We start from the raw sequence: 27,971 nt of genomic DNA, 5'->3' as shown, positions 1-27,971 counted from the left end.
TGAGACTCTGTGACTGCGATTTCCCCCTGAGCCCACGGCCCTGGCCCTCCTCCCTCTAGTTCCCTCACCTGAAAATTGTAGTGACATAGACACAGGCCCCTGGGATCACATAATGAGACAGACTCCAGTCTGCCCCACCCGGCAGTGGGAGCTGCCGCTGGCCTTAACTGGCACCATGACCTCCGATTTGAAGTTCCTGGAAAGGAAATGGAGCGGCCGGCTATGATGGAGTATTTGAGGAGGAAGGAGAGCCGGGATAACTCTCTGTGCCTGTGGCTGCCACTCAGCCCTCCCTTTATGAGGTTCAGAAAGTACGAGCCTTTATAGAAAAGATGAATGAGATAACCAAGCCCCCAGTGTCCCCCGCAAAACACAGAGGCCCTGGAAACTCAAGGAATCTAACGCCCACCACTCACATCTACCCAGCTTTCTGCAGGCATTTATAATCCCTGTTGCCTCACTAAACTTTGACAGTACCTCTGTGGGGCAGGCTGAGCAGGTATGATCCAATCAACCCATTTTACAGATGAGCAAACTAGAAACAGAGATATGGATTGAAAAGACAGTGGCCACACAGCTGGTGAGGGGAGCGGACAGGACTGGAGGCATTTCCCTTGACCCCCTCCTCCCCCCACATCCAGAGCTCTTCTACCCTACAGAGCTGCCCCCAAATGGGAGAGGCTCTTTGGTCAATTTCTTTCAGCTCCATTGCCTGAGTTCTTTCAGACCCAGGCTGAGCAGGGCTAGGCCTTGGGCTTTGGCTGAAAATACATACTGTTTTCTGTTGGCCTTTTTGAGGAGTGTGGGCTCAGAGCAGTAGGAGGACTTCCCTTTGGTCCCGACGCTCAGGCAGCTGGAGCAGCAACTGCAGGGCCCGACGGCCAGGGGCCCCTGCTGCATGGGCACAAGGCTGCTGCTGATGCGGAGGGAGCCGTGGATCAGGCAGTTGAGGGACTTTCCCCCAGGGGCGGTGGGCTGGGGGCCGTGTTGGCAGGGCAGCCGGGCCAGGGCAGGGAGGGCCATACTCTGGTCCAGGGCGGGTGCCTCGGTGATGGTGAACTCAGGGGAGCTGGGTCTTGAGGCTTCAGACGCTTGAGTGATGGGTGGCCCGTGCTCCACCTCCGGGCGGACACCTGGGCTGTGCAGGTTCATGTGTAGCTTCCTCATGTGGTGGACCACGGCTGCTGCGTTGAAGGCTTGCTGAGGAGATACGAGACCAGTCTCTGGCCGTCTCCATCCTCAGAGGGCCGTGAGGCTTAAGCTTTCCCTTTGCCCTGGGACCTCTTGAAACCGATGTGTGCACTTCTCATTTCAGAGAGGGCTCAGGGAACTCCAGGGTCTGCCGGGAGACTCCAAGGAAAGCCCCTCCCCCAGCTGCCCCAGCCCAGCCTCCAGGGCCTAGACAGCCTGCCCGCCTCCTGGAGAAGACCACTCACCCTCCACTTGCTCTTGGCAAAGTTCTTCTGGATCTGGAGGCTGACTGACGGGTAGATGTCCCGGTGGAGAGCTGTGTTTCCGTTAATCCTGTGGACGTGGAGGGGACTCCTGGCTAGTGGTGGTTACAGGGACTCAGCCAGGGGTTGGGCAGGGGGCTGGGCATGCAGGTCCAGGGTAAACTGAGTGGACTGCCTCAGGACAAGGACAGCCGGAGCTATGAAGCGGCTGGAGGCAGGGCTCCTCTTTCCGCCGTAGGGGGCCTATAGGGGGCCTATGCTTTAGAAACTTGCTTTAGAGCTGGGTGGGCAACCTATAGCCTGTGGGCCAAATCTACTCATTGCCTGCTTTTGTAAATAAGATCTTGCTGGGACACAGACGCGCCCGTTCATTCAGCTATGGGCTATGCTGCTTCCGAGCTGCAAAGGGCAGATTAAGTGGTTGCCATGGAGACGATACTGGCCAGCAAAGCCTAAAATATTTCCTATCTGGCACTTTATAGAAAAAGAGTTTACTGACCCCATCCCCCCACCCCATGTCAGAGGGCGTTTGGGCTGTCACCATCCTTTGGCTCAAAACTTTGCTCAGAACCCACCTTCTCCTTCCTCAGTAAAGCCACCCAATACAGGCTGCCCTTTTCTTGTCCCCTCAGCCTGTTATTCATCCATCTCTTAAGTGTCCCTCAGACACTTGCCACGTACATAATACTTTCTAGGTACTTAGGGACCCAGAGAAGTAACAGACGTGACCCTGATCGCTAGGGGCTTACAGTGTAGGTTTGAAGCCTTGTTTCATGCCATGAACTAGAGTAATTCATGGTGAGCTGTGTAATGGATAAGGAAAGACGGGAGGTCTGTCCAGATTGCAGGAGACAGGGCTTTAGAGAAGGACAAAAACTGCTCTGGAGCCTGAAGAATGCTACATCGATTGCAGGGCATTCGATGTGGTGAGAATGGTATGATCCAAGGTGTAATTTGGGAAAAACTTGGTCTGGAAGGCGGGCAGGGCAGGGAGAGCAATATAGCTATTAGGCCTTTCTGGAATACAGAAGGTACGCTGGGAATCCTGAGAAATGAAGTTGGAGGTAACGGGTCAGGCCAGATTAGGGAAAACCTAGGCTTGCTGTGGTGGCAGTTGGGGAGCTTGTAAATTTTCCAGCAGGGGTGTAGCATGAAAAAAGAAGTGTTTCAAGACTTTATTTACCTGATTTACCAATTGGTTGCTTTGTGATTGTTCTCAGCGCACCTTGCATGGAACAGACTTTGATCCCAGAGTGAAATGATGCTCTTAAGGACAGGGCAAAGTTACCTGTCTAGCTGTATCTGCCTCCTGAACTTGACTAGACGACCCAGCTGCCACCATTGGGTCAGAATCCACTTACTTAAATGCTATTTTCTTCTCTAGCTGGATCTGGTATGTGCCCTTTGGATGTCAAACAGTAAACAGCTAGGGCAAGCAGACTCCAGGGAAACACACTGTGAACGAGTCAGCATTTGCGGAACAACAGGTGAGGGTCTAGAGCCCATCCCCCGTTCCTCACTCACCAGGGGTGCCTCAAGGCCTTCTCACAGGTGTACCGCTCATTCGGGTCCTTCTCCAGCAAGTGGCAAATAAAATCCTTGGCTGGGGGAGCAATCAAAGATACAACAGATAAGGACCAGATTTCATGACTGATGGAAATTCACTTCCAGGCTGGTGGGTGGCACTGAAAGCTTTAGCTCATCTTCCAAAGAGGCAATTTTAAGAGTCTTGAAAGAGAGAAAAAACCAAACCACCTAACAACAACCCACCACAAACCACCAGAAAGGCTCTATGCAGCCGTGTCACCCACCCAACACTGGAGGTACATCTCTGGGCACGAGGCACCAACGTGCCTGATGCCATGCGGGTGCACGTTTGCACCAGTCAGGGGTCAGCACTGCACATGGGCACACGTGTGAATGCTAGCTTATCCCAGCTCTGATCCCCACTTAATGGACCCAACAACAAACACTGATAACCTTCCCACACACAGACATTGCAGACGCCTGATCTTGATACGTGAAAGGCAAAACTTGGCCTTGCTTTTGCCACTCCTGCCTGGAACACTCCCTTGTGCCTGGCTCTGCCCTCCTGGCCCCTCATCTGAACAACCTCCTCCACTGTTACAGGCATACTGCGGTTCTGCCTCCAGGAAAACAAAAGCATTAACCTGAGATGCGAATCACTTACTTGGCCTTTGACCCAGATGAAGATTTCTCCACTTTCCTTGGAGCCTGTTCTGTTAGATTCCCCAGGGACCGTCAAGAGCCAGGACTGGCATCCTTTGTTAAGCTCTTGTCTCTTGGCAGCCTCTGCCTTGAGCCTGTTATTTTGTCCTTCACACTGGCTGGTCTTACCTGACTCAGAAATGTCATCCCAGAACGGAGACTCAAACTCATAGTAGCCCTCCTTGATTTTCTCAAAAAGCTTAGACTCAGTGTCTTCATAGAAGGGGGGATACCCACACAGCCTGCAGTGGAATAGGAAGGTACATGCTGCTGAACGACCCCATCCTCCCTGGGCCAACCTCTCCCCTCTGTCCAGCCTCCCACTATATACACAGGCAGGCAACATAAAGGTCCCCACCAGCAGTGTGACCAGGACATGGGTCTGCCTCTGATTCAGGAATGATGCAGGTTCTGTCAAGTGTTTATGCAGGAGTCAAAGCTTGGAACAGGCCACCCTGAAAGGCCTCTTTGATCATTGTATCCCCCAAACCCTCACCGCCTCTCCACATACTTCCCCTGACTCTCAGATGATATATAAACTATTTTTAAGAAGGATGGTAGAAATGTCCACTTGAATGTAAGTTTCATGAGGGATTTTTTAGGCTCCTTTGTTCGCCATTCTTCAGTAATTAAACCACTGATTGGCACAGAGCAGACAGTCAGTGAATATTTGTTGAGTAGATGAATGACGAGAAGCATTATTCAACGTAAGCTGAGGAAATAGAGAAATGCATCCACACTAAGGAGTAAATGACTAATCACAGGTTATTTTCCTAAGAGCAGAGTTTGCTATAGGTGAGAAGGGGTGCTGGGGAAGAGGCGGTGAGCAGGTTTGGAAGGGAGAGCCTGAGAACGTGTGGAGAGGAGCAGTGACTGGGTTCGGGTTCTTCCAGGCCATCATTTTGCCTTGGGCTGACGTTGCCAGGAGACAAATCTGAGATGTGAACGTTTTGCCCACTTGGCTTCTAAGCTTAGCTTGGCTTCTCCCTCTTTTATTGCTCATTCCACAGAGTGGGACTCAATGCATTTATATACAGTAAATGGGGGTGGGGTGCTTAAAGAGGGAGTGCCATGTGGCTGAACGGTGGGTTCACACTGAGCTCTGTTTTTATAACCTGGTGGAGATCAGGACAAGAGCCTTTGGAGCTGTGTGCGTAAGTGTGTGTGTGTGCGCGCGTGTGTGCGTGCGTGTGTACATGCACGTGCTTTGGAGGTGGATGCTACTCAAGGAGCTGAGATGGGGAGGAGAGAAGAAAGGGTGAGCAGGCTCTGAGATTCCTCAGGAACTGAGCCAATGCCAGCTTCTACTCACAATATGTAAGTGATGACTCCAATGGACCAGCAATCCACAGCCTTGCTGTAGGGTTTCTGGGCCAACACTTCCGGAGCTGCAGCAAACCAAAGGCAGAGTCAAAGCTGAGCAGGGGCAAGAGAGAAGGCTGAGGGGTGAGGGACAAGTGTCAGGACGCAGCTTAGCGAAGAGGACTAGGGTAGCGCCTGGGATAGTGTTGTTTTTTAAGACTGAAAATTCCCCTAGGGCAGGGATTGTGTCTTTCCCAGCAGACTAAATTTTCCTCCGTCAGACTGAAAGTTCCCATGACAGGGCCTATGACTCCCCCATCAGACTGGGGATCTCCAGGGCTATGTTTTCCCCATTAGACTGAGTACTCGCTGGAGGCAGGGCTTATATCTCCCCACTCAGGTGGGGGACCCCCCAGTACAGGGACCTTGTGTCTCCTTGCAGACAGGGAAATCTGCAAGGTAAAGGCTGTCTCTCCCACTAGACTGGGATCTCCCTGAAAGCAGAAGTCCCATTAATTGAGGACTTCCATTGAGTAGTAACTGTCCCATCAGTCTCTGTTACCTTCTGAGGGCAAGGCTTAGTCTACCCCATCAGATCAAGAGCTCCATGAGGGAATGGGCCATGTCTTCCCCTGATTGGGAGCTCTAAGGCAGTAGTGAGCTGCTGTCTGCATTTATCCCAGATACCAGGGATTTGTATCCAATGGACTCAATATGTGCTGGTAAGTGACCAACCTCTCTTTTAGGGAGAGAGAAGCTTCCCTCTGTTGAGTCAGGGTTCTTCTTCCCACTCCCAGCCCCAATCAGGTGATGAGTGGTTAAGAGGAAGGGGCAGTAGTGGATGCTCTGAGTTTTGGCTTTCTCCCTCCTAGATCCCATGAATGCTCTCTCCTGGTACCCTGCCTGCTCTCACCTTTTGGGGGGCCCTGGAAGCCTATAGGGCTCTTAGGCAGGATGCCCCACTTCTGCCAGTTTCCTAGGGTATTTTCTTGGGTGTATATTTGGGGACCCATACTTGAGTTCCTCAGATTCAAACACAACACTGTGCCTCCAGGATACCACCAGTTGGGGGGCTGAGGTCTTCTCCAGACTGGGAGAAAGTAGAAGGAGGTCTAGTGGCCAACCTCTCAGCAATTTACTGATCTCTGGGTTTGTGATCTTTTCTCTGTCCCTGGTCTAGATAAAGGCAGGGAGTCTGTCTGCAAAAGTGAGAGCAAAAGTATAGACAGGAGGAGTGGGAAGACTCAGGGGTAGGATGTCTTTGAAGATGTAGGATTTGTGAGCAGGAGGGTCCAGATGGATTGGCTGGCCCTAAACCTCATAAGTGACTGTACTACCAGGATCACCCCTGAAATTGAACCCTGTCTCCTTACAACAATCCTTCTTCATGAATAACATCCATGTGGTGGAGTGTAGCCAACTGGTCAACCTCCCTTCTGTTCCTAGACTCACCCACGTAGCCTGGGGTCCCACAGGCAGTGGACATGACACCATTCTGCTCCATCTTGGAGAGGCCAAAGTCTGTGATCATGATCTTAGAATTCTCCTCAGGGGTGAGGTACAGCAGGTTTTCAGGCTATGGGAGAAGAGAAATATCATGTAATGCAGGATATAATCACATGAAACAAGCATCACTTTCCTTCCCCTGAGGGAAGGAAATTTCTTAGGGAGCTGCATCCTGTGCTTCTGACTTCAAAGCCAGACTAATCTCCCTCCATTCTTCCTTCCTTCTTCCTATCGGACCTTCAACCCCTCTAACCCAGCACCTTGAGTTTTGGTTTTGGCCCTGACTTTGCTTAGCTTTATAACTATTAATGTACTAACCCTTCCCTCTTCTCATCTCTAACTACCCTAAGACTGTTTTGCTTGTTGAGGAAACCAACCCTTAGTTTATTTTCTCTGATCTCGCTAAAGTCTGGTAGGTGTCTGTTGCAATGTTGACTTTCAATAAGTATTTATTAAATTTGACTGTGGCTAAATTCAAGAAATGTATGGATTATTTTGGTAACCTAGTAGGGTGAGGCCTAGTGAAAAGTTCAGGAAAAGGCTGAGGTGCAAATGAACAATGATTGTTGTCACCCAAGATTTGTTTTAGAATCTGAGGGCTGAGCTAGTCTAGCCCTCTCGTTTTACAGAGCTTAGACTTCCCATGACTCATGTAGCTTCCTAAAGGGTCATTCCCTGTTTCCCATTGAGGGCCCCGCCTTGGCACCTTTAAGTCTCTGTGGACGATGCCATTCTCGTGGAGGTATTTCACTGCTGACAACACTTGCTGGATCACCAGGCTGGCATCCTTCTCTGTGTAGACACCCCGTTCCAGAATCCGGTCAAAGAGCTCCCCACCAGAAACACTGTGGGCACAGGGGCAAGTGCAGGAATCCAGTACTTATTTCAGGTCAAAGGGACATGAATTCATTTGTTCTGTAGCCCTGGGGACACAGCTGTGGTGGAAGTACCACAAGGCAAGTACCCACAGACTATGATTTGAGGGGTGCAGGGAGAACTACTCCAACCTCAGAACACATTCTTTGGATACCTGGAATGATATCACTAGGGAGTCATTTATTTGGGTCAACTATTGACCTCTCCCTGAAAAGTTTTTTTTTAAATGCAAAATGCCTCTGGTTAGGGTTTTGCAAGAAGCCAATAATCAACTAACACACCATTGTAAATCAACTATACGTCAAAAAAAAGGAAGCCAATAATTGCTTCCTGTGGACACGTTTCTTAGCTGCCTTCTTTCCTGGCCTAGGACACAGGAAGCCATGATGCAAGGGAGAGGTGAAGCTGAAATCAGACAAAGTAGAAAAGAGAAGTGCAGATGAGGCTAACTGGGCTTATGCCAGGATTTCTTTCTTCATTTTGGAAAGTTGAGCTACCTAAAGCTGAAATTATGAGGTAGAGTCATATAGTGACTCTAATAGTAATAGTGTTTTTAGGCTCACATGGTATGGTATCTGAGGATTCAGAGGAGCTTTAAGGTCAGGTCCAACCCCCATGTCTTGAACGTTCTCTCCACTATTTTTGCCAAGTTTTCTAGACAGTACTGGAACACACCAGTGGCAGAGAACTCACTCCCTCCTAAGACAGACTGTTTTAGTTTTTGTCACTTTCTTCTATTTCTATATATTATGATGCAACCTGATTCCCTGTAGTTGCTGCAAGTGACACTGGTTGTGAATATACACACGTGACAGCACCATGCAGCAATAAGGAAGTAGAATCTCTCTAATCAAAAGGCACACCAGCCTACTACTTTTGTTTCTGTCCTGAAGCGCTGGGCTCTGCTATGGGAGCCAGGGGCCCATGAGAAAGATACTCTTTGTACACAGGTATGAATTCCTGACTCAGACTGGTCTGGGTCCTGGAGCTTGTGCTCTAGGAGGCTTGACGTACTTTGGTGACATCTAAACCTGCCCACCTTCCTACCTGGATGACTGTGTGCTAATTCTGTTGACTTGGCCTCATGAAGGTGCCACATGGTCCCTGCTTACTTGTGAGAGCTGCTCTGGGCCCCTCCAAGCTCACTCCCTTGACTGCTTGCTACCACCGTTCACTGGGCCTCAGGTGAGCCCAGGAGTGAACAGCCTGAGTCAGCTCATTAAAATTTCTGAGGAATCAACCTATCAGTCAAAAACATTGCATCCAGCTGTGCTGAGATTGTCGGGTGATGTGTGTGTGAGTGTGAGTGTGTACTTTATACACAGAAGCATCTCTGAGCCTAAGGCTGAGCCTTCAGGAGCACTGACCCACCCTAAAGCAGTCACGCTCAGGCATAGCTCTTATTTGGATATGACAGTGACATGGACACCTTTCTGATGAGGTACCATTTCTGTCCTACCCATGGGCACACGCACAATACCAGCTTATTGTTAATACTGGGTGCCTCTCTTTTGAGAAAGTCATTCTTTTTATTGAATTGATATCTCTCTACCTGTGGCTTCTACTCTCACGGTAATTTCACCCTGGAGGATGTTAAAATATTTAATGCCCAGTTAAGAGGACATGGACTGACTGGTCAAAATGGACTCAAGCTATGGTGCCAGAGAAGGGTTCTGGAGGCCTCCTGCTATGTCAGGCATTACCCCTTCAATTGTAGGGTTGTGGGGAAGTCCAGAAAGTTGGGGGTATAAGGAAGCAGGGAAGGATGGACAGGTTAGGGCCACAGCTATTTGCTGACTGGTAGGAAATATTTTAACAAGTGGTAAGGTTACACTGGTACATACCAACTCCATCATCAGCCCTAGTTTTACCCCTCGGTCCACTCAGGACAAATCCATGACCAGAAGGAACTCTTGGCATTTCAGGGTCTCTTGCACTAATTCTTGATTTGTCTTTTAATCACCATCTTTCCCTCATCACCGACCAACCTCTTCTAGTCCTCTAAAGCCCCGCAAGACATGTGTGGAGAAGCAGGTCACCTTCTACTTACAGCTGCATGACCAGGTAGTAGTGAGTGGTGCTCTCATAGATGTCCTCCAAGGTCACGATGTTTTCATGCTTGATCCTGAGGAAGAGTAAGGGTAATGGAGAAAGACATATGGTTCAGGTTGTCCAGACAAAGAACGCAGATCTAGCCCAGCTGGACTTTAATTTCTTTCAGAGACTATTGTTGACAATGTTTAGGAAGATAGGGTCCTTGTGAAGCCTTCCTAATAAGTAGGCAGTCACAAAGAAATTCCAGAGAAAAGATTCCCAGAATGGTGTTCAGTTCATATTTTTGAATGGGTAATTGATCCTCGTGCCTTCAGGGAACAAATACTTCATTGTTACTCCAGGAATCTCTTTAAACTTTACCAAAAGAGAAAGTTAAAAGAACTGAGGGAGGCTAGGGGAGCATCGATCACTAGGTTATTCTACAAAATGGGTATCCAGGTCTCCTTCAGAAACATCGCATGAAGTGTGATCCCTCAACAGGTGGGATTTTGGTTAGTTAAGCCTCCTCATGGGTAACCACGGAGGAAGTGCTGCAGAATTATTGTTCCAGGATATTGTGAGAAGTAAGACAGATGCTCATTTTGAGGGTCAGTTCGGTGGGATGCCTTAGATCAGTGATTCTTAAGCAAGCAGGGGCTCTTTTGTCCCTGAGGGGATCTTTGACAATATCTAGTGACATTTTTGACTGTCATGATGGGGGAGGGGGGAAGTGTTCCTGGCATTTAGTGGGTAGAGACAGGAATGTTGCTAAACATCCTACAATGCTCAGGAGAGCCCTCAACACAACAAAGAATTAGCTGGTTTAACATGTCAAGAGCAAAGTAAGAGAGTAGCACTGACATATATACACTACCGAATGCAAAATAGATAGCTAGTGGGAAGCAGCCGCATAGCACAGGGAGATCAGCTCGGTGCTTTGTGACCACCTAGAGGGGTGGGATAGGGAGGGTGGGAGGGAGACGCAAGAGGGAGGAGATATGGGGATACATGTATACATATAGCTGATTCACTTTGTTGTACAGAGGAAACTAACCAACATTGAAAAACAGTTATACCCCAATAAAGATATTAAAAAAAAAAATGTCAATAGCACTGAGGTCAAGAAACCTTGCCCTAGATTACCTTTGTCTGGGATTACTCAGAGGCTGAGGCAAGCAGAATTATCATATTAGCTGCGGGGCTGGTTTCTAGGCAGCATCTCTTTGCATGCCCATCCAGGAGGAAAGTCTCTAAGAAGTTTTACTCAAGGCTGTGCAGCACAAGGGTTAACTTAGACTCGGAGTCAGCTGGACCTGAGTTCAGGTCTGACTCAGGCACTTACTAGCTGGGTAACCTTGGCTGGTTTACTCAGATCTTCTAAGCCTCACTTTCCTTGTCTGTAAAGTACATCTTTCCCATAGAATTATATCAGGATGAAAAGAGATAAGACGTGTAAAATGCTTAGTACAGTGCCTGGGGAAATAGAAAACACATAATCAATAGTAGCTAGCATCTTTAAGATATTAAAAAAAATACAGACCCCATGCAGTGGCTACATGATGGATTCAACTACATTTATAATCTGACGATGCTAACAGTAATTTATCGATGATTTACTCACTGAACAAATATTTATTGAGCACCTGTGCCGTTAGGGACTGGTGATACAATGCAATGATAAGAAAGACCACCTTCGTCCTTGCTCTCAATGAGTTTACAGTCTCTACCCTAATCTCCCTGAAGCCCAGACTTACATCTCTAACATCCTACCAGACACCTACCTCTATGTAGAGATAGGTGGATATTTATTTATATTCAATATATTGCAACCAATTTCTATTTCCTCTCAGCCTACACATCCTTTTCATTTGCTATCCCAAGTAATGATATGACTGTCCACATAACAGCTCAATCTCAGGGTCTTTTTTTTTTTCTTAAATTATACATATATATTTTATTTACACTTTAATATGTTTCATGATAAACAATTTTTTTTCCGTCTTAACCATTTTTTAAGTGTACAGTTCAGCGGTATCAAATACGTTCACATCGTTGTGCAAAAATCACCTCTGTCCATCCCCATAACTATTATCATCTTGTGAAACTGAAGCACTATGCCCATTAAACAATAACTCCCCGTTATTCCTTGTCCCCAGCCCCTGGTAACCACCTGTCTACTTTCTGTCTTTATGATTTTGATTATTCTAAGTACCTCATATAAGTGGGATCATACAGTATGTATCTTTTTCTGACTGGCTAATTTCATTTAACATAATGTCCCCAAAGTTCATCCATGTTGCAAACAAACTGCAGAATCTCCTTCCTTTTTAAGACTGAACAATATTCCATTGCATGTACATCCACATTTTGCTTATCCGTCCATCCACTGATGGACACTTGAGTTGCTTCCATGGTTTAGTTATTACGAATAATGCTGCTATGAACGTGGGTGTACAAATATCTCTTTGAGATCCTACTTTCTCAGGGTCTTTTTAATGTTTTTCTTTTTTACACTCCTACCAGCCAACCCCCAAACCTAATCACCTCTCTCTCTGAAAAATTTCTTGAACCCAGTCTTCTTGCCACCACGTGATCTTGCCACTACCTTTACTTGCGTCCTCATCCCTTGCCTTGATTATTGAGAAAGTCTGGCAATTGGTCTCCTGTCCTCTAGGCTGGCATCCTCCAATCCATCCTCCACCACCATGCTTAAGAGGGATGGCTCTAAAATATAAATCCGATCATGGGACTTTTGACTTAAAATCCTTTGATGACTTTTCTTTGCCCACAGAATAAAGTCAACATTCTTTATCACAGCATCTAAGACCCTTTATTATCAGATTCCACTTGACCATTTTAGTTTCATCTCCTGTCCCTTGACGGTACTCACTCTCAGTTCAGGGGCTTCCAGTTTTAACTCTCCCCTAACATCCCTTGCCTGTCCATGATTCTGTGTTAAAGTTTACGCTACTCTTGGCCAGACTTCCCTTTCTGTACTGCCCCTCCTGCCTCCACAAAATTCTACTCATCCATCAAGGTCTGTCTTCTTTGAAAATGTACCTGAAACACATACTCGTGAAAACACACATATAGGCAACCTGCATCTCTGTCTCCTCTGAACTCTGCCTTTTGCTGTGTGGCTCACATCCAATGGGACTGGTGCTACTCATGGGCACCTTTGACTCTGTTCACAAAATGCGAGCTCCTGAGGGTAAGGAATTTTGTTGGTTTCATCCTTGTGGTCTTGATGCCGAGTAAACTTTTGGTTCACCATAGGGGTTCCACAAGGGCTTGTTTCATGAGTCCCACTCTATAAACAGTTGACGATATGTTAGTGTCAGCTCCCTCATGATAGTTGGGGTGCTGAACCTGCATTTGCTTTGGAAGAAACTGAGGCTCATTTCCAAATCTTGTGCTGCTTCCTTAATTATTGATTCTTCCTGGTGTTGGCCTTCAATTGATTTTTGGTCCTTTGAGCTAACTACCCTGTGGTTTACGTACACAAACCAACTCTGCTATCAGTTGATCACTAGTTAATTTGCTGAAAAAAAAAAAAAGAAAATCAGCTGTCTGGCTAATATAGCTGATGGATCAAACTGACCCATTAGCTCAATCGAAGGGAGTAATACCTTTGGGTGTGGAAATTCAGCCCCAGTCCTTCTCGAAGGTAATTTGTGAAGGAAATGTTGTGATCCCACGGTTGCACTCGACCAACCCTAGGACCCACTCACTTTTTCAACACAGCGATCTCATTCTCCAGGCTGCTGTCCCGGAAGGCAGGTGACTTTTTGATGCACTTCAGGGCAAAGAGCTTCCCAGTTACCCTTTGCTTCACCAGGAAAACTTCTGAAAAAGCTCCTCTGAGTAGAAGACACCAAGAGATAAAAATTATTACTGGCCGGTAGAGAGCATTGCTGGAGGCAAAATGGGTAGATGAAAGAAGGTGGGACTGGTAAGTCATTTCATTGTCATCGTGGGCACCCCGAGGAGCCGTATCCATGGCAGACCCCATCTGACATGGCCTTGTGTTCTTTCTTTCACCTGTCACGTGGGAAAGAAAAGATTCTATTACAGACTCAGGGACTAGGCGGCTGCCCTTGCCCAGTTCCATAATTTGATAATGGTTCCCCTCCACTTGGCAAACCCATTAAAGAGAGGCCACTGCTGATCTTAGCGAGGCGGCAGTGATAGCTCTTGCTCTCCCGGCTTCACTATGCTGCCCATGGACAGCAAGAAGAAGAAAGATGCTGGAAAGTCGGCCAAGAAAGACAGAGGCCCAGTGAACAAATCTGGGGGCAAGGCCAAAAAGAAGAAGTGGTCCAAAGGCAAAGTTCGGGACAAGCTCGATAACCTAGTCTTGTTTGACAAAGCGACATATGAGAAACTCCGTAAAGAAGTTCCCAACTGGAAGCTTATAAACCCCAGCTGTGGTCTCTGAGAGACTGAAGCTTCCTGGTTCCCTGGCCAGGGCAGCCCTTCAGGAGCTCCTTAGTAAAGGATTTTTAAGCTGCTTTCAAAGCATAGAGCTCAAGTAATTTACACCAGAAACACCAAGGGTTGAGATGCCCCAGCTGCTGGTGAAAATGCATGAACAGGTCCCACCAACTGTACACTTTGAAAAATAAAACTTTATTAAATCAAAAGAAAAGAGAGGCCACTGCAGAGTCAATTTACTTGGCTTCTCCCAATGTGGTGTGCTGTGTGGTCACTGTGTGGCAGTTGGAAGTAGCACTGGGAGACAGGGCTCTGACAGTGAGAGAAAAAAGACTCTTGTATCTGTTTTAGATACCGATGATTGCCCTGAACCAATGATTAGCGGCAAGGGAGGTGAGCATCCTCTCGCTCAGTAGGATCTGTGAGGACAAAATGGAACTCAGCAGCTCTGGGCAGGCTGTCTGAAGACAGAAACGATGGAACCCAATGGAAACACAGGGTAGGATTCCGAATTGCAGGTTTCTTGGTTCAAGGGGGTCCTCTGGAGACAAGGCCATAACAGCAGTTAGCAAATATTGGATGCTGGAGCCTGATGGCCCACGTTAGAACCTCAGCTTTTTGGGTAACAAGTCACTTAACTTGCGTATGCACAGTTTCTTCATCTGAAAAGTGAGAATGTCAATAGTAGCTGATTCATAAGGTTGTTTAGAAGAGTACCTGAGTTATAGACATAAGTGCATAAAAGTTTTCCTGAGATCTAGTAAACTACATGTGCTAGATACCATTATTCTTATTAGTACTATTATTATTTGAATACCAGTAGAGAGAACACCTGATTGTCACAAGAGGCGATAGAGTTTAGGTGAGGAAATAGCTGAGCCATCCTCTCCCCTGCCATCTGGGGATTCTAGCATGAAGCCCCAACAGCAATCAGGCTTGTGTAAGGACATTCACAATCTGCATTAGAAAATACTTGGTGTTTCCTGTTTCCCCCAGCTGCACTTGGAACTGAGTTAATTAGAGCCTTCAGAGCTTGCTCTATTCATTCATTCATTCATTCACTCATCCCTCTAATCAAGATTTATTGAGCACCTACCGAATCTTAGACACTAGAGATAAAAAGGGAAGTGTTTCTGCTCTCAAGGAGCCTGTAAATTAGTGAAGAGCACAGACAAATGAGCAATTAACATTCACTTTGAAAAATGTTATTAAGCATTACATGAATACTTGTTGAGCTGACAGAACCTCTCCGTGTTAGGCACTGGGATTCGTATTGGTCTAGCTTAGAATCTAGCGTGAGAGACACAGATCAGCGGGAAGTATTATGAGACCACAGAAAATGCACACTTAAGACAGGGCCTCTGCTATGGTTGGGCGGTTACACACTGTACAATTCCAGCAGACGCCATCACCTTGGAGCCACTGTACCTTTTCATACTATAATTAGAAGAACATTTTCGCTCTGGACAGCAAGCTAGAGAAAAGGGCGCTTTTCCCTAATGTGTCCAAACTGACCACTTGGGATGGAGAAGAAGCACATCATTTGTGGCTCTCTGACTTAAGAACACACTGAGCTCAGTTTTAAGGGATCAGTGAGAGTTAGCCTAGGGAAAAAACAAGTTGGAAGTGATGTTTCAGGTGGGCGTGGGGAAGAAGCATGAGAAAAAGCCTAGAGGTGCAAAACAGCAGGGAGAGGCAGGGCTGCCTCGGGTAATCCAGCCTCTTTTGCTAGAGTGTGAGGCGGGGAACGAGGGGAGACAAATTGGATAGGCACCTGGTCCTGTGCCTGGCAGCATATGGAAGATAGTCAGTGTTTGTGTGATGGATGGATGGATAGATGGGTGGATGGGTGGATGGGTGGATGGATGGGTAGGAAGTTTGGACTGGGATTATCTGTGTGTTCTACTCATCTTGAGACCCCACTTTCCCTATTGTAAAAGGAGAGTTGAACCACACGGCCTTAAAGATTCCTTCCACCTGTGATGTTCTTGGGTCCACCTTCAGATTTCTCCCCTTTCACCTGTATCTTTAGAACCACACATGGATGGTCCCCTGATTTCAAAGCTGATACCCACTCTGGGTCCACTTGTAAAATGAGATCAAACCTTCCTGGGGGACCCTGCAGTTTGTGGTATCTCCTAGGGTTGTGCAATGTTGTGGTAATTACTGCTCTTTGGGCTCAGGCAGCCTTGCATTGTGTGTGTGTGTGGGGGTGGGAGGTGTGGTGTGTGTGCATGTGTGTGGGTGTGTGTGTGTGGCAGGGGCAGGGGAGAGAGATTAGAAGACTTAATTGTGCCATTTGTCAGACTGGGGAGCAGAGAGCTAGTTTTGAGTGGCCAAGGTTGCTTGGGTCAGAAGGCGAGATGGGCAGAGGCTTCAGAGCCAGGAGCAAACGCTTGCCGCAATAGATCTTGATTCGCGTTTCCTGCTCTGAATAGCTCTCTGCTCTTGCTGGGAGCCTGGGTGATGGAGAGGAAGGGAGGAACCAAGAAGAAAAATCTCTTCCTTGGCAGTGAAACGAGGAGGCCTGGGACTTGGGTGATGTACCTTCTGTAATGGACAAGTTTTGCCCAGTGTCCCTACAGCTACCCAGGGCCCCGGAATTGTGGGTGGCATCTGGGCAAATTTCACAAAAGCCTGTTTTCCCTGGTAGGTTGTTCCAGAGGAGCTGAGGACTAGAGGAAAGGGGCCTTTTTCATGGGATTCTGGTGCTTCCTGAACAGGGGAATCAGCTCTGTCTAGCTGCCCCCTCTGTGGAGAGCACCTCACCTGGGTAACTTTGTGGGGTCTGCAGCCTGGGGCTGCCTGTCCCCATCCTGAGCACCACAGAGGTGACTTCTTCTTAGCTTTTGTTCAGCCTTAGCTGCTGCAACAGCTGTGACTTGCCCTGTCTTGTCCACCTGCTTCCCTCAAATTAGTGCTGGGCTGGGTACATTAGAGCCACCAGCAACATTTAAAATACAGATGCCTGGGACTTCCCTGGTGGCGCAGTGGTTAAGAATCCGCCTGCCAATGCAGGGGATACAGATTCGATCCCTGGTCCAGGAAGATCCCACATGCTGCGGAGCAACTAAACCCGTGCGCCACAACTACTGAGCCTGTGCTCTAGAGTCCGCAAGCCACAACTACTGAACCCACGTGCCACAACTACTGAAGCCCACACGCCTAGAGCCCGTGCTCCGCAATAAGAGAAGCCACTGTAATAAGAAGCATGCGCACTGCAACGAAGAGTAGCCCCTGCTCACCGCAACTAGAGAAAGCCTGCATGCAGTAATGAAGACACAACACAGCCATAAATAAATAAATAAATAAATAAATAAATAAATATATATTTATAGATGCCTGGCCACTGGGTCCTAGCCCCTTAAATTTCAGCTTAGTAGTCTGGGACCAGGAACTTGTATTTTTCAAAAATTCCCTAGACTAAGATGATTTTAGGGAATTATTCATTTTCTTGAGTGTGACAATGATATTTGTGAACATAGAAGAAAATGCCCTCATTCTTAGGCAGGGCCGACAGAGGACTCAGAGGTGATGTGTCATGATGTTTCAAGTTGTTTACAAATAGATCAATGCAGTGTGTGTGAGTGTGTGTTTGTGTGTATGTAAAACAAATTAGTAAAATGTTAACCACTATTGAATTTAGGTGGTGGGTATATCGGAGTTCACTGTACTATTATTTCACCTTTTCTTTTTTTTTTTTTTTGTGGTACATGGGCCTCTCACTGTTGTGGCCTTTCCCGGACGCGCAGGCTCCGGACGCGCAGGCTCAGCGGCCATGGCTCACGGGCCCAGCCGCTCCGCGGCATGTGGGAACTTCCCGGACCGGGGCACGAACCCATGTCTCCTGCATCGGTAGGCGGACTCTCAACCACTGTGCCACCAGGGAAGCCCTCACCTTTTCTTTACTTAAACATTTTCACAGTTAAAAGTTAGAGGCATAAGCTCCCCAGGGGGCTCCAATGTCCTCCTGGGTTTAGAAGCTGCTTGGCAGCCCTCACTGAACTCTGTAAGGGTGGCATGTGCTGCCACTCAGAATCCTATAGCACAAATCTGAGCACTTGGTGAGTACGCTCTTGTCAACCTGGGCTTATTTCTCTCTCCTTCTCTGGATTTTTGGGCTGCTTAGCAAATCATTTCAGATTCACTCATGAGCATTGTCTCTCTCTCCTGCCCCAAATCCCCTCTCTAGCCACCCGCAACTTTACAATGGCCCTCCATGGAGGGTGGAGGCTCTGATGACCATGGCGGCCGCTGAGATCCTCCTGTGTGTGGAGTGTCACCCTTGCCTGGGATGGGAGGGCTCAGAGGTCTTCTCTCAGGGCCGAGCTGACTCCTTTACGGCTGCAGAGAGAGTGTAGGCAGCTGTCGCTGCCTGAGGTCACTGCCTCCTAGCCAGGCGGAGGGAGCTAAACTTAGCCAATTTGGCTAAAGGGAAAGCTGGCTTGAGTGGACAGCCCACTAAGGGCCCCTCATGTCCCCAGCCCAATTAGCCCAGACTAACTGGCTGACCAGCTTGGGTTCTGAGGCCTTGGGAGCCGGTGGCCTGGAGTGGGTGCCAGCCTGTGTCAGAGGCTGTGACCTCTCGGAGGAGGGGTGGGATTAAGTGGAGAGTCAGTTCCAGACAGGCTGTCTCTGCTCCACCAGCCATGTAATCATTGTCAAGGGGGAAGGAACAGACACCCCAGAGGCTGGTAGGAGTTTGGCTACAGTGTGACTTTATTTTTCCAACATGGTACTTAAATATGGAGCAGGAAGGATGGTGGTGGTGGGAGCCGATTCAGGTGTGTGTAACCCATCCACTCTCCAGGCCTCAGAAGCTCCTTTTTCTGTCTATAGCAGACAGTGGGTTTGACCTGTTCACTGCAGGGGGGAAATGAGGAAGCTGGGTGAGGAGGCCCAGGAAGGTTCTAGAGTCACTGAGTCTCCAGAGATGCTCCAGAACTCCTCTTTCCTGCAACCAGGGCAGGACTCACAAGTTGTCACAGATCTGGAAGCAGGGCGGGGGCCTCTGGGATGAAGGAGGCAGAACCCTGGGGAAAGGGCTGGATTGTCCTCTGTATTACCCCAAGGTGCCTTTCCCTAATCTACCGCCTGAAGCCCCTACTCTATTCCCTGAGAGCTACTGAGATAGTGTTACAGCAGCCTCAGCCCAGTTTATCATTCTCTGCTGGCCCAGAATGACTCTTTTCCGACTCCCCACAGCAGGCAGCCCGGCCACCCTATCCTCAGCCCCAGGACTCACGATCCCAGCACTTCCATGAAGATGAATGTTTTCCGGATGTTGGTGGTCTGTTTCTTCCAGGAACTGCAGTCATCTTCTTCCTTCCGACCCATTGCCTCCAGAGTTGAAGCTTCTGCGGATGCTTGGTTTGAGGAAGGGAAGAAAGGGTCTGATCAGATAATTCCTCCAATCGGATGAGAACAAGTTGTAAAAAGAATCTAAAATACATCCTGCATGTAACAACTGGAAGGAAGGACTGGAAGCAAAACCTGGGTAATTGGCAAAAATAAGACTTATTCTCTCCACTTGCTTTTTTTTTTAATTTTTTTTTTTTTTTTTGCGGTACGCGGGCCTCTCGCTGTTGTGGCCTCTCCCGTTGCAGAGCACAGACTCCAGACGCACAGGCTCAGCGGCCATGGCTCACGGGCCCAGCCGCTACGCGGCATGTGGGATCTTCCAGGACCGGGGCACGAACCCGCGTCCCCTGCATTGGCAGGCGGACTCTCAACCACTGCACCACCAGGGAAGCCCTCCATTTGCTTTTTAAACTACCAAGACAAATTTTATTGACCGTCTACTGCATGCCCATTGTACTTGCCCCATGCTCATGGAGTTTAGAGTCTAGTAGTGGAAAATCAACTTTATACAAACATACGTAAGCGCGATAAGACATACACGAATGATTAACATGGGACTATCCACCTTGAAGGCATCTGGGCTGTTTCTTAAGATACCAAGTAATAGCCCAAGTATTTATTCAGACTACCGGGTCAGCCGCCCTTCTTTCTATTATCACAGCTCTGATGCCACCTCCGGTCATTACTGTTCTTAACTTATGGGTTGAATGAATGAAAATTAGATGAATGAGCATTGTGTTTCCTCTGCAATTCCCACCACATTTAGCACAGTGCTGGAAAAACAGTTATTCATTAAAATCTGGGTTGAATTGTGTCCTGAGCGTACATGAGTTCTCTCAATACCATATTTATTCAACAGTCAACACCTATGATGTGCCAGGGGCTGTACATATATGTACCCTGACTGTATCCCTCTAAATAATACCTTCGGTAAACTCTCCCTGTCGATCAATGTACGTCATCTGTTTCCTGTTGGGACCCTGACTGATGTAATGAGAAATGGAGAACCAGAGAAGTGGTCTTAGCTTCTAGTGAGGTAGATAGAGCAGATCTCAAATCTTTTATAAGGATGATTCAGAATGATTATCTGAAGATCAGATAATCTAGCCAAGGTTATAGAGCTAATTGTTTACAGTCTAGATTTCTTAGTCAAGACTAGGAACAGAAGCTATGCATCCCTCACTGTATCACACTGCATTCTAGCCCCCGACATCTAGTTCTAGTGTCTTAATTAATGTTTTTCAATACGTTTTTAGACAAATGAGTTCCTGTTACATTTCATTGCAAGGTAAAATTACTTATGGTACTTAGTGTGTAACCCGGTGGTCAGGTGAAGACCACGGATGATGGCTCTGCCTTCCTAGGGCCGGGAGGCTGGAGGGGTCAGGAAGCGAACAAGTCAGCTAACATGTATACAGTGACAAAGTGTGGGTAGATCATAAAAGAACAAAACCCGAGCTTGTTAGAGGGATAATCAGGAAGGGTCTTATTTAGATGAAGGTCAGGGGAGGACTTACGTCATAAAATAGGTTCTGTGATACAGGGGGAAACCTTTTCTGCCTTTAAGTGACAACTGTGAGGCTTAAGACCCTGGAAAGAAGAAGAATGTGACACAAGGATGGTCCTTGCTAGGAGGAAGAGGTGTGGAAAGACTGACGATTTTGGCCCAAGTGGATCCTGAGAAGGAGATGGGGAGACAGACGGTGTAGTTGTCAGAAACACATGTCTTGTTTTCACCTTCTTGTAGTAAACGTCCATCTAGGAATGGGGGAGATTGGTGACATGGATGGATGGGCTCCCCAGGACTCTGCTGGTGGGAGACCCTAAGCCTTGGGGGAACTCTGACCCCAACACATTTAACAGTCATCACGGGACAGGCCCAGATGGGGGAGGTGAGTGAGTCAGTGTCACATGACCTGCAGGGTCAGAAGTTCCTCAGGGCCTGTCGGGGCTGGACCCACGGCTGACCAAACTCCATGCTCAGTGGCCTCATGTTGTTAGCTTGGAATTGACCACAGTGGGAGTATTTACACCATGGGAACAGGCAAACGCTACCATCAGGGCTTCTCCTTCACTCCCCGCCCCATCCCCCAAGAACCAGACGTTAAACGTTTACCGGCTCACCTCTGCCCACGGCCCTGGTGAGGGGATATAGAGTTGCTAGGGCTCCTGTCAACCAGGGTCCAGAAGAAGAGACAGCTACAATCAGGGCTTCTCACGTGGAAGCAAATGTCTGGAATCAGGCCTTTAGTGGAGGATGTCGGCCTGATGCCCCAGGGGCCAGATGGGACCAGGCACACCTCAGAGGTGGCTAGTCAGCCTCTGTGAGTTCTCAGGGATCTGAGGTCCCTGATAAGTAGGGGGCCCTCTTCTGCCCTGCCACAAACAGGTCAAGTTAGTACCTTATAACACAAAAGGCTAACTTGAAAATAGAACAGGAGGAGAAAAGACCATCTCAAGGCTGTGTTTTCCTGAAAGATACTGGATCAACCAAATGAGACTCTTTATTAAACCTGAGATGCTATAATGGACAAGTTCAAACGTAAAGTTGCCCTTTGTACCGTTTTTGCTGCCTGGTAGGGTGGGCATTCATGGGGAAGATTTTATAGGAAATAAAGAAGCTACATCTTCTTTGTACATTTTAGTCTAGGGTGTAAATGTGCAACCTGGCTATATAATAATTGGTGGCTGTTATTATGAAAAGCACATGTGGGAAATGTTAAGCATTCTTTAGCATTCGATACAGCTGAACGTAGACCTGGTGTACCCTTGTATCTCCAGGCCCATTTGTTGATTTGTTCCTCTTGGCAGGATGGCAGCCCACAGGGACCAGAGCAGTTCAGGGCACAGGCAGGGGCCAGAGGAGGACTCGCCGGGCATACAATGGCGGGCTGATCTTAAACTTCGAGGGCACGGTCTACAAGGTGAAGACAAATGAACCCTGACTGGCAGAGATTCCTTTGGGGAAGATGAAATATTGGAACAGAGGGCTATCTTTAGCCAGATACTATTCTGCAGATCCTTAGCCCCAAATCTAGCAGCTTCCACTTATCAGAGCTGTGCTTGGACCAATTGCTTCTTACTGTATAGACACAGGGCAGCTGAGAAGTCTTGAAGGATGTAGGGGACGAGGGCCAGGGGCTGGACCTTAAAAGGAGCCTATCAACAGGATTAGTTTGTGTGACTCCCTCTCTGTCTCTCCACAGAACAACTGGGCTGTAGATGCCCCTTTTCCAGGTAAAGAGCCAATCAAGGGCCTTCTTTCCAGCACAGGTCCATCAGTGGGGCGTGCATCACTCCCCCTTCTGAAGCCTCCGTGGATTGATGGGTCCACTTTCCAGGAAGCAGCACCACCACATTAGCAGATCTGTACTCACTGTTCCTTCTTTCCCATTGCTCTTAAATAGCTTAAAAACATAGTATTCTTAGCCTAAGCTTGGCTATAAGAAAACATCTTTCCCGCCCACCCCTCCTCCCATACACTCAGCCCTAACAATTTAGTTCCATCTTCAGAGACGCATGGAAAGCTCAGGGACCCTGATCTGAAACTCCACTTCATTCCCACCCCTCCTTGACCTTGGAGAAACCTCAGGGCCCCGGTGCCCTGTGTGCTGGGGGTCTAACTGTGGGCTCTGAGATGGGGGGCAGGGGTGTTCTATTGCTGCATCCTGCTTCTTTCCCTGAAAATCCTCCATCTCCTCTCTCGACTTCTGTAATTGAGGCCCTTTCAGAGAAAAAGAAAAATTCCGAGAAGGTTGACACTCCAATATTGCTCTCACTTGGTTCTAAAGTAACCCCCACAGGGCAACACCAGGCTCCTAGTTCCTGCTCTGTTGTATGGTCTTCCATATGACAGATGACCTTCCTGATCTCTTGGGAAAAAATTCCATAGCTGGGGAGGAGACTACAGAGGGAAAAGTTATTCCTAAAGGGCAGGCGGCATAGTCTTGAGGTGGACGCTACCCCTGAGTGTGGCGCTTTCTGAGCTTCTGGGAACAGGTGGGTGGCATCCAGCCTGCCTATTTATGAGTTGCTGCGGAGAGATGCTCAGGCTGTGAGCCCAGGAGGCAGGCACGCTTCACATGCTTCTTTCACGGAGCGTTGCTGTCCTTCTCTCCTTCCCAGGCTCCAGCTGGTCACAGGGGCAGCAACTAGCCCCAGGCAGAACCCGAAGGCACGTGACATTTATCTTCCGGGGTCTCCTTGTTGCCATCACCATATTACGTAGGTACCAAGTCATGTTATGACCCCACCCTGCCCAGGACCCTCTCTCTGGACACTCACTCCTGCCTGCCCTGGTCCACATGGCCTCTTTAGCCAAAGGTTACTATCTTGAGTCGTAGCCACTTAAGACTCTGCTCTGAGGTGCTTTTAAAAAATTAATCAACAGGGCTAATTGCTTCAGAGTGTCACCCCACCTGATGAGACGTCCCAGAATCTCGGGGGCACCATGTTTGAATCCAGAGGCATTCAGTTCAGTCCGATCCAATGTATGTTTCCCAAACCCATAGTAGATTCTTAAGCTGGATACGAGTAAACTAGAGGAGATGGACACATGGAAGGGGAGAATCTTCGAGTAGCATCCCTGCAGCCTACAACTCCAGATAATGGCTCTCAACTCTGCCTATGGGAAGAGCCTTCTCCAGTGCTCTCACTTGAGGCTTCTGAGCAAGGAGGCATGAATGACTTGGAGGCATGGTGGGCAAGCCTCAGAGCCTTCCTGCAGGACCAGGTGTGGCTCCTTTACTGACCCCAGAGGAATTTGCCCACCCTAAGACCACTTCTGGGGTTCTCCATTCCTTGAGAGCATGACTCAGAAAGGACTGTGTGTCTTGGGAGGGAGGTTATCAGTTGTCTTATAAGCACATAAGAATGTGCTCTCTGTCTCCAGGTTGGGACACACAGAATCATGGCAATATATAAATTGTTTGGTTATAAAGGGGCCTGAAGACTAAAGCTGGGACATTCTCTTTCCTGGGTCTGGCCTGACACAGTTTCGGGGACTCTGGCCTATATTGGACTTCTCATCATCCTCTGGGTTGAGAGGCACACTGGAAAGAGGTCAAATTCTGCCTCCAGTCTTGGCTCGGCACCAAGAAGTGTGCGGCCCCAGGCAGATCACTGTACATCTCTGGGCTTCCATCTTTCTCCTTAGTAAAAAGAGGAGAATGGACTAGATTAGGGTTCCTTGACATTTGTTTTTAGAATATTAGTCCTAGGAGACTCTCTGTAAGCAAAGCAGATTTGCTGACTGCCCCTTCTTGGAGATTCATGTTCCGTGTTAGCTTATTAAAGGCTCTGGGGGCTGTTAATGACACCTGCTTCATGCTCTTTAACCTAGAGTGTCCCTCGACTTTACTAGACTGTAACTGTAAATTCTTTCCTTTTGCAACACTTACTAGCACCCAGAGAATCTATGGTTGCTCAGAGCCTGCTGGGGAAAGTGGGGACCGGGCCAGCTCTGATGTTCTGTGATTGTATAAATGAGCAATAGATGAAATTTCCAGCAGCCTGCTGTCATCACTCCCAGCCCTGCTCTCCTCCTGGTGCACAGGCACGTGGCTGGGTCTGTGTGTGCCATCGGAACCTACTTCCAATTCATAGGCTGCAGCTGAAGTGGCTGGTCAGCTTGCCAGAGCTCGGGCTCTGGACCTGAAAAGCTCCTGAAGACTTCTGGCTGGACAGACCCTCCCAGGAACACCGGCTCCATCTCCGGCCCTCCCCCTAGTCTGACATCTCCAAGGCCAACTGTGCATGCCAGTTTCTGTTCCCAAAATCACTGAGGAAGGTCATTTTTCAATTGCCTCCTGCAGTTTATTTCAGGCTCAAACCCACATTTAAGTTTAATCAAACCCTGCTGCAGTGACAAGCCAGAATTCTGTGCTGCTTTGTTTGGTGGCTGAGGGGTTGACACGTAAGAGTCGCTGGAGAGAGCTGGGTGTGTTACTTATTCTTAATGCGCTCATTTTCCTCATCTGCTGAATGGGACTAATGATCCCTGCCCTGTTTATTTCCCAGGATTCCTGGGGGCTTCCAGTGCATCCACAGGCATGAAAGCATTCTGTAACCTCTAAAGTGCTGTGCAGTGAGCCCACTTTATAGGCACGTGGATTAAACACTGAGCAGAGAGAGGGGAAACAAACAGTTTAAATAGGGGTGAGCACACAGCAGGAGACGTGAATCTGCTGTTTCCTCAGCTGGTCTCGGCTCCCACATGCCTCTCAAGTGTGACCCGCATCTCACTCTGATTCTAAAGTGTTTGAAGACGTATCATTTTTCATACATGTAGCCCTGAAATGCAAACCAACTACTTTATCAACCAAGAAGGCAGAGATCTGTTGGAGCACAGAGTTAACACTGCCTGGGTTGGGTTTCTCCATGGGCTGGTCTCCACTGGGGTACCTTTCTAAGCAGGGTTCGAGAGTCATAGGTGTAACTGTGTGTCCGCCACACGCTGCCTTTAAGACCCACTCGCACGCAAGAGGCTCACTGTTCTGCGCCCCCTGGAAGGTGAGAGGAGGGACCTCCACCCGGGGAGACGGAACAGGAGGAAGGACGGGCTGAGCTCAGAACGGCTGTGGCAAGAGCCACAAGAAGCTCTGAGTTCCCAGCCTCCCCCTCCCCCTCCCCCGCTCCAGGACACGGGTGTGACGGTCGTCCACAACCCGTGCAGCTCCCTGGCACCATCACCAGCTTGCTTTCCACGGGGGTAGATGCTCACCCCCAGTCCCCTCGCCCTCGACCGTGGCCATGCACCAGCACTTGTAGGGCTGGCACGCAGCCCGTTTGGAGAGAGCTGCCCCCCCACCCCCATTCATGCTGCAGCCCATTCACTCCGCTGCCTCTGGCAGGCTGCGGCTGGGCCCCGTCACTCAGGGATATCAGTTTAGTCCTGGCCGCGTGTACGTGCGTGACTGGGGCACAGGGGGTCAGGGAGGTGCTGGTCTCTCGGAAGGAGATTCTTTGTAGTCGCAGCCAGAATTGCAGAATTGCTCCCAGGCCCTAAGGTATTCGCTGCCCCAGACTGATCACTTGGGTGATCCCCGTGCTGGGCGCTTTACCTGCCATTATCTCGTTTAATGTCTTTCAAGGTAGGTATCGGGTATCGTTAACCCCATTTTATAGTTGAGGTACTGATGGGTAGAAATATTAAGAAAAATGCCCCAAATCAAACAGATAGCAAGTGACAGAGCCGGGCATGAGCCCCAGTCCATCAGACCCCAACAGCATTCTCCCTGTCCCCCACCATGTAACCTGTCGCCTCTTTCCTGCGGGTGGTTGTTGGAATTTCACTTACCTCCGCCCTCATCCTTAGGATGCTCTCCTGTAATCCCACCAACCAACTGATTCCCCCTGGAACGCATGGCTGGCTCGGATGATCTGGGGAAGGTTGGATCCCGGGAACACTCAGATTTCTCAACACTGACTCTGGGGCTGGCCATCTGTCTCTTGCCTAAGTGGCTTCTGGCTCCAGCTCAAACCTTTTCTCACTCTAACCTTGAGCTTCTTTCCCAAAGTTTTGCCCTATCTTTCTAAAGAGTGCTCTTAATACACATAAAAACACCCACACTCACACCTGCACCGTAGCTATCTGTAATATCACGGAAAGGTCACCGACTAGGTCAGAAGATCTGGGTTCAAATGCTATTGTCATCAAATGGATTTCACCAGTACCCAGCTTTGCCTTGTAGAGTCTCAGTGGAACCACTCTTTGCCCCACCAGTCCAATGGGCTTGTCTTAAAGATGATTAATTAAAAGCACATTACTCACTGTAGAGTGTGGTTCCCATATCAGGTATTACTAAGCACTTTGTATTATGGCCTATTGGGTCTTGTCTTTGGCCCTAGTTAAGCTTAAGTCAGTAGGACTGCCAGGGGCTGGGCTGTCTCCAGCCTCTGATCTGGGAAAGATCATCTCCCCACCCAAGATGGAACCTGCTTGACTCTCTTGACCCTTCTCAGAGATTTTCCTCCTCATCAACTGATCTGGCTCCAGAGCAAGCAGCTGGCCAGCCACGCACTGCTGCTAGAACAGCAGCGAGAGCCCCGGCAGCCGTCCCCGGGAGCCTCAGGGTTAATGTTTGTGCGTCAAAGTTACGTGGAAAGAAGGGGCCACGGTGCAGATGGGGGTGGTGATGAGTCCAGACCTCCTTTTACCATTTTTACCTGAGAACTGAACTGGGGAAGTTTAAAGACAGAAGGGAGAGAGACTTGCCCCTGAGGAAGGTGACTGACAGCGGTGTCCCTGCTGAGTTCTGCATCCTAACGCAGCGGGGGAGAGGAGCGGGCTCTGGGCCACAGACCCTGCCAGGAGGCACTGAGGCTGGTCTGCCTGCCTTGGGTCTGCAGAGCCACTGACTGCTTACAAACCTCCTTTTTGCCCACTGACTCTCCTAATCTTCACAACAACCTAGACAGGTAGGGAGAACCAGAACAGGGCATTGCCCCATTTGACAGATGGGGTCTGATAGGTTAAGAAATGAAGGCTGAGCAGGAGGGAGGGGTGCAAGGGCACTGGAGGTCCTGACACCCTGCAGATGGACAGCCCCTCCCAGGAACAGAGCCCAGAGGGCTGTCCCTAAATGCAAGCAGGCAAGGCAGGAGGGTCACATACAGATATTTTGCTCCCTTTTCTTTGCCCAGGAGTGCGAAAGGTTCCCACTCAAGCCAACCCTGAAGTGATGGCCAGATAATCTCCGCAGAGGTCCTACCCGGACACCCATTCAGACTTATCTTCCAAGGCAGCTACAACTTCCCCTTGATACCTCGAGAGTC

The 27,971-nt window shown here is 48.7% G+C and overlaps 1 protein-coding gene and 1 pseudogene across 1 annotated transcript; one reads left to right on the top strand and one right to left on the bottom strand.

Annotated features, from left to right (window-relative positions):
- Positions 1-105: 105 nt before the first annotated feature.
- Positions 106-19,187, bottom strand: CAMK1G (calcium/calmodulin dependent protein kinase IG). Its single transcript, XM_060142114.1, has 11 exons — positions 19,081-19,187; positions 13,133-13,261; positions 9,418-9,492; positions 7,198-7,336; positions 6,438-6,561; positions 4,996-5,071; positions 3,813-3,925; positions 2,979-3,057; positions 1,437-1,524; positions 776-1,200; positions 106-196 (listed from the first exon to the last, which is right to left on the bottom strand). Exons 1-11 carry the CDS (start codon positions 19,170-19,172, stop codon positions 106-108), a joined length of 1,431 nt encoding a protein of 476 aa, XP_059998097.1. The 5' UTR covers positions 19,173-19,187.
- On the top strand, positions 13,592-13,992 carry LOC132515760 (small ribosomal subunit protein eS25-like; annotated as a pseudogene).
- Positions 19,188-27,971: the final 8,784 nt, after the last annotated feature.

Source organism: Lagenorhynchus albirostris, chromosome 2 (genome assembly GCF_949774975.1).
Source record: "Lagenorhynchus albirostris chromosome 2, mLagAlb1.1, whole genome shotgun sequence".
In the NCBI taxonomy this organism is placed as follows: Eukaryota; Metazoa; Chordata; class Mammalia; order Artiodactyla; family Delphinidae; genus Lagenorhynchus; species Lagenorhynchus albirostris.
This window is presented reverse-complemented; position numbering and strand designations above follow the sequence as displayed.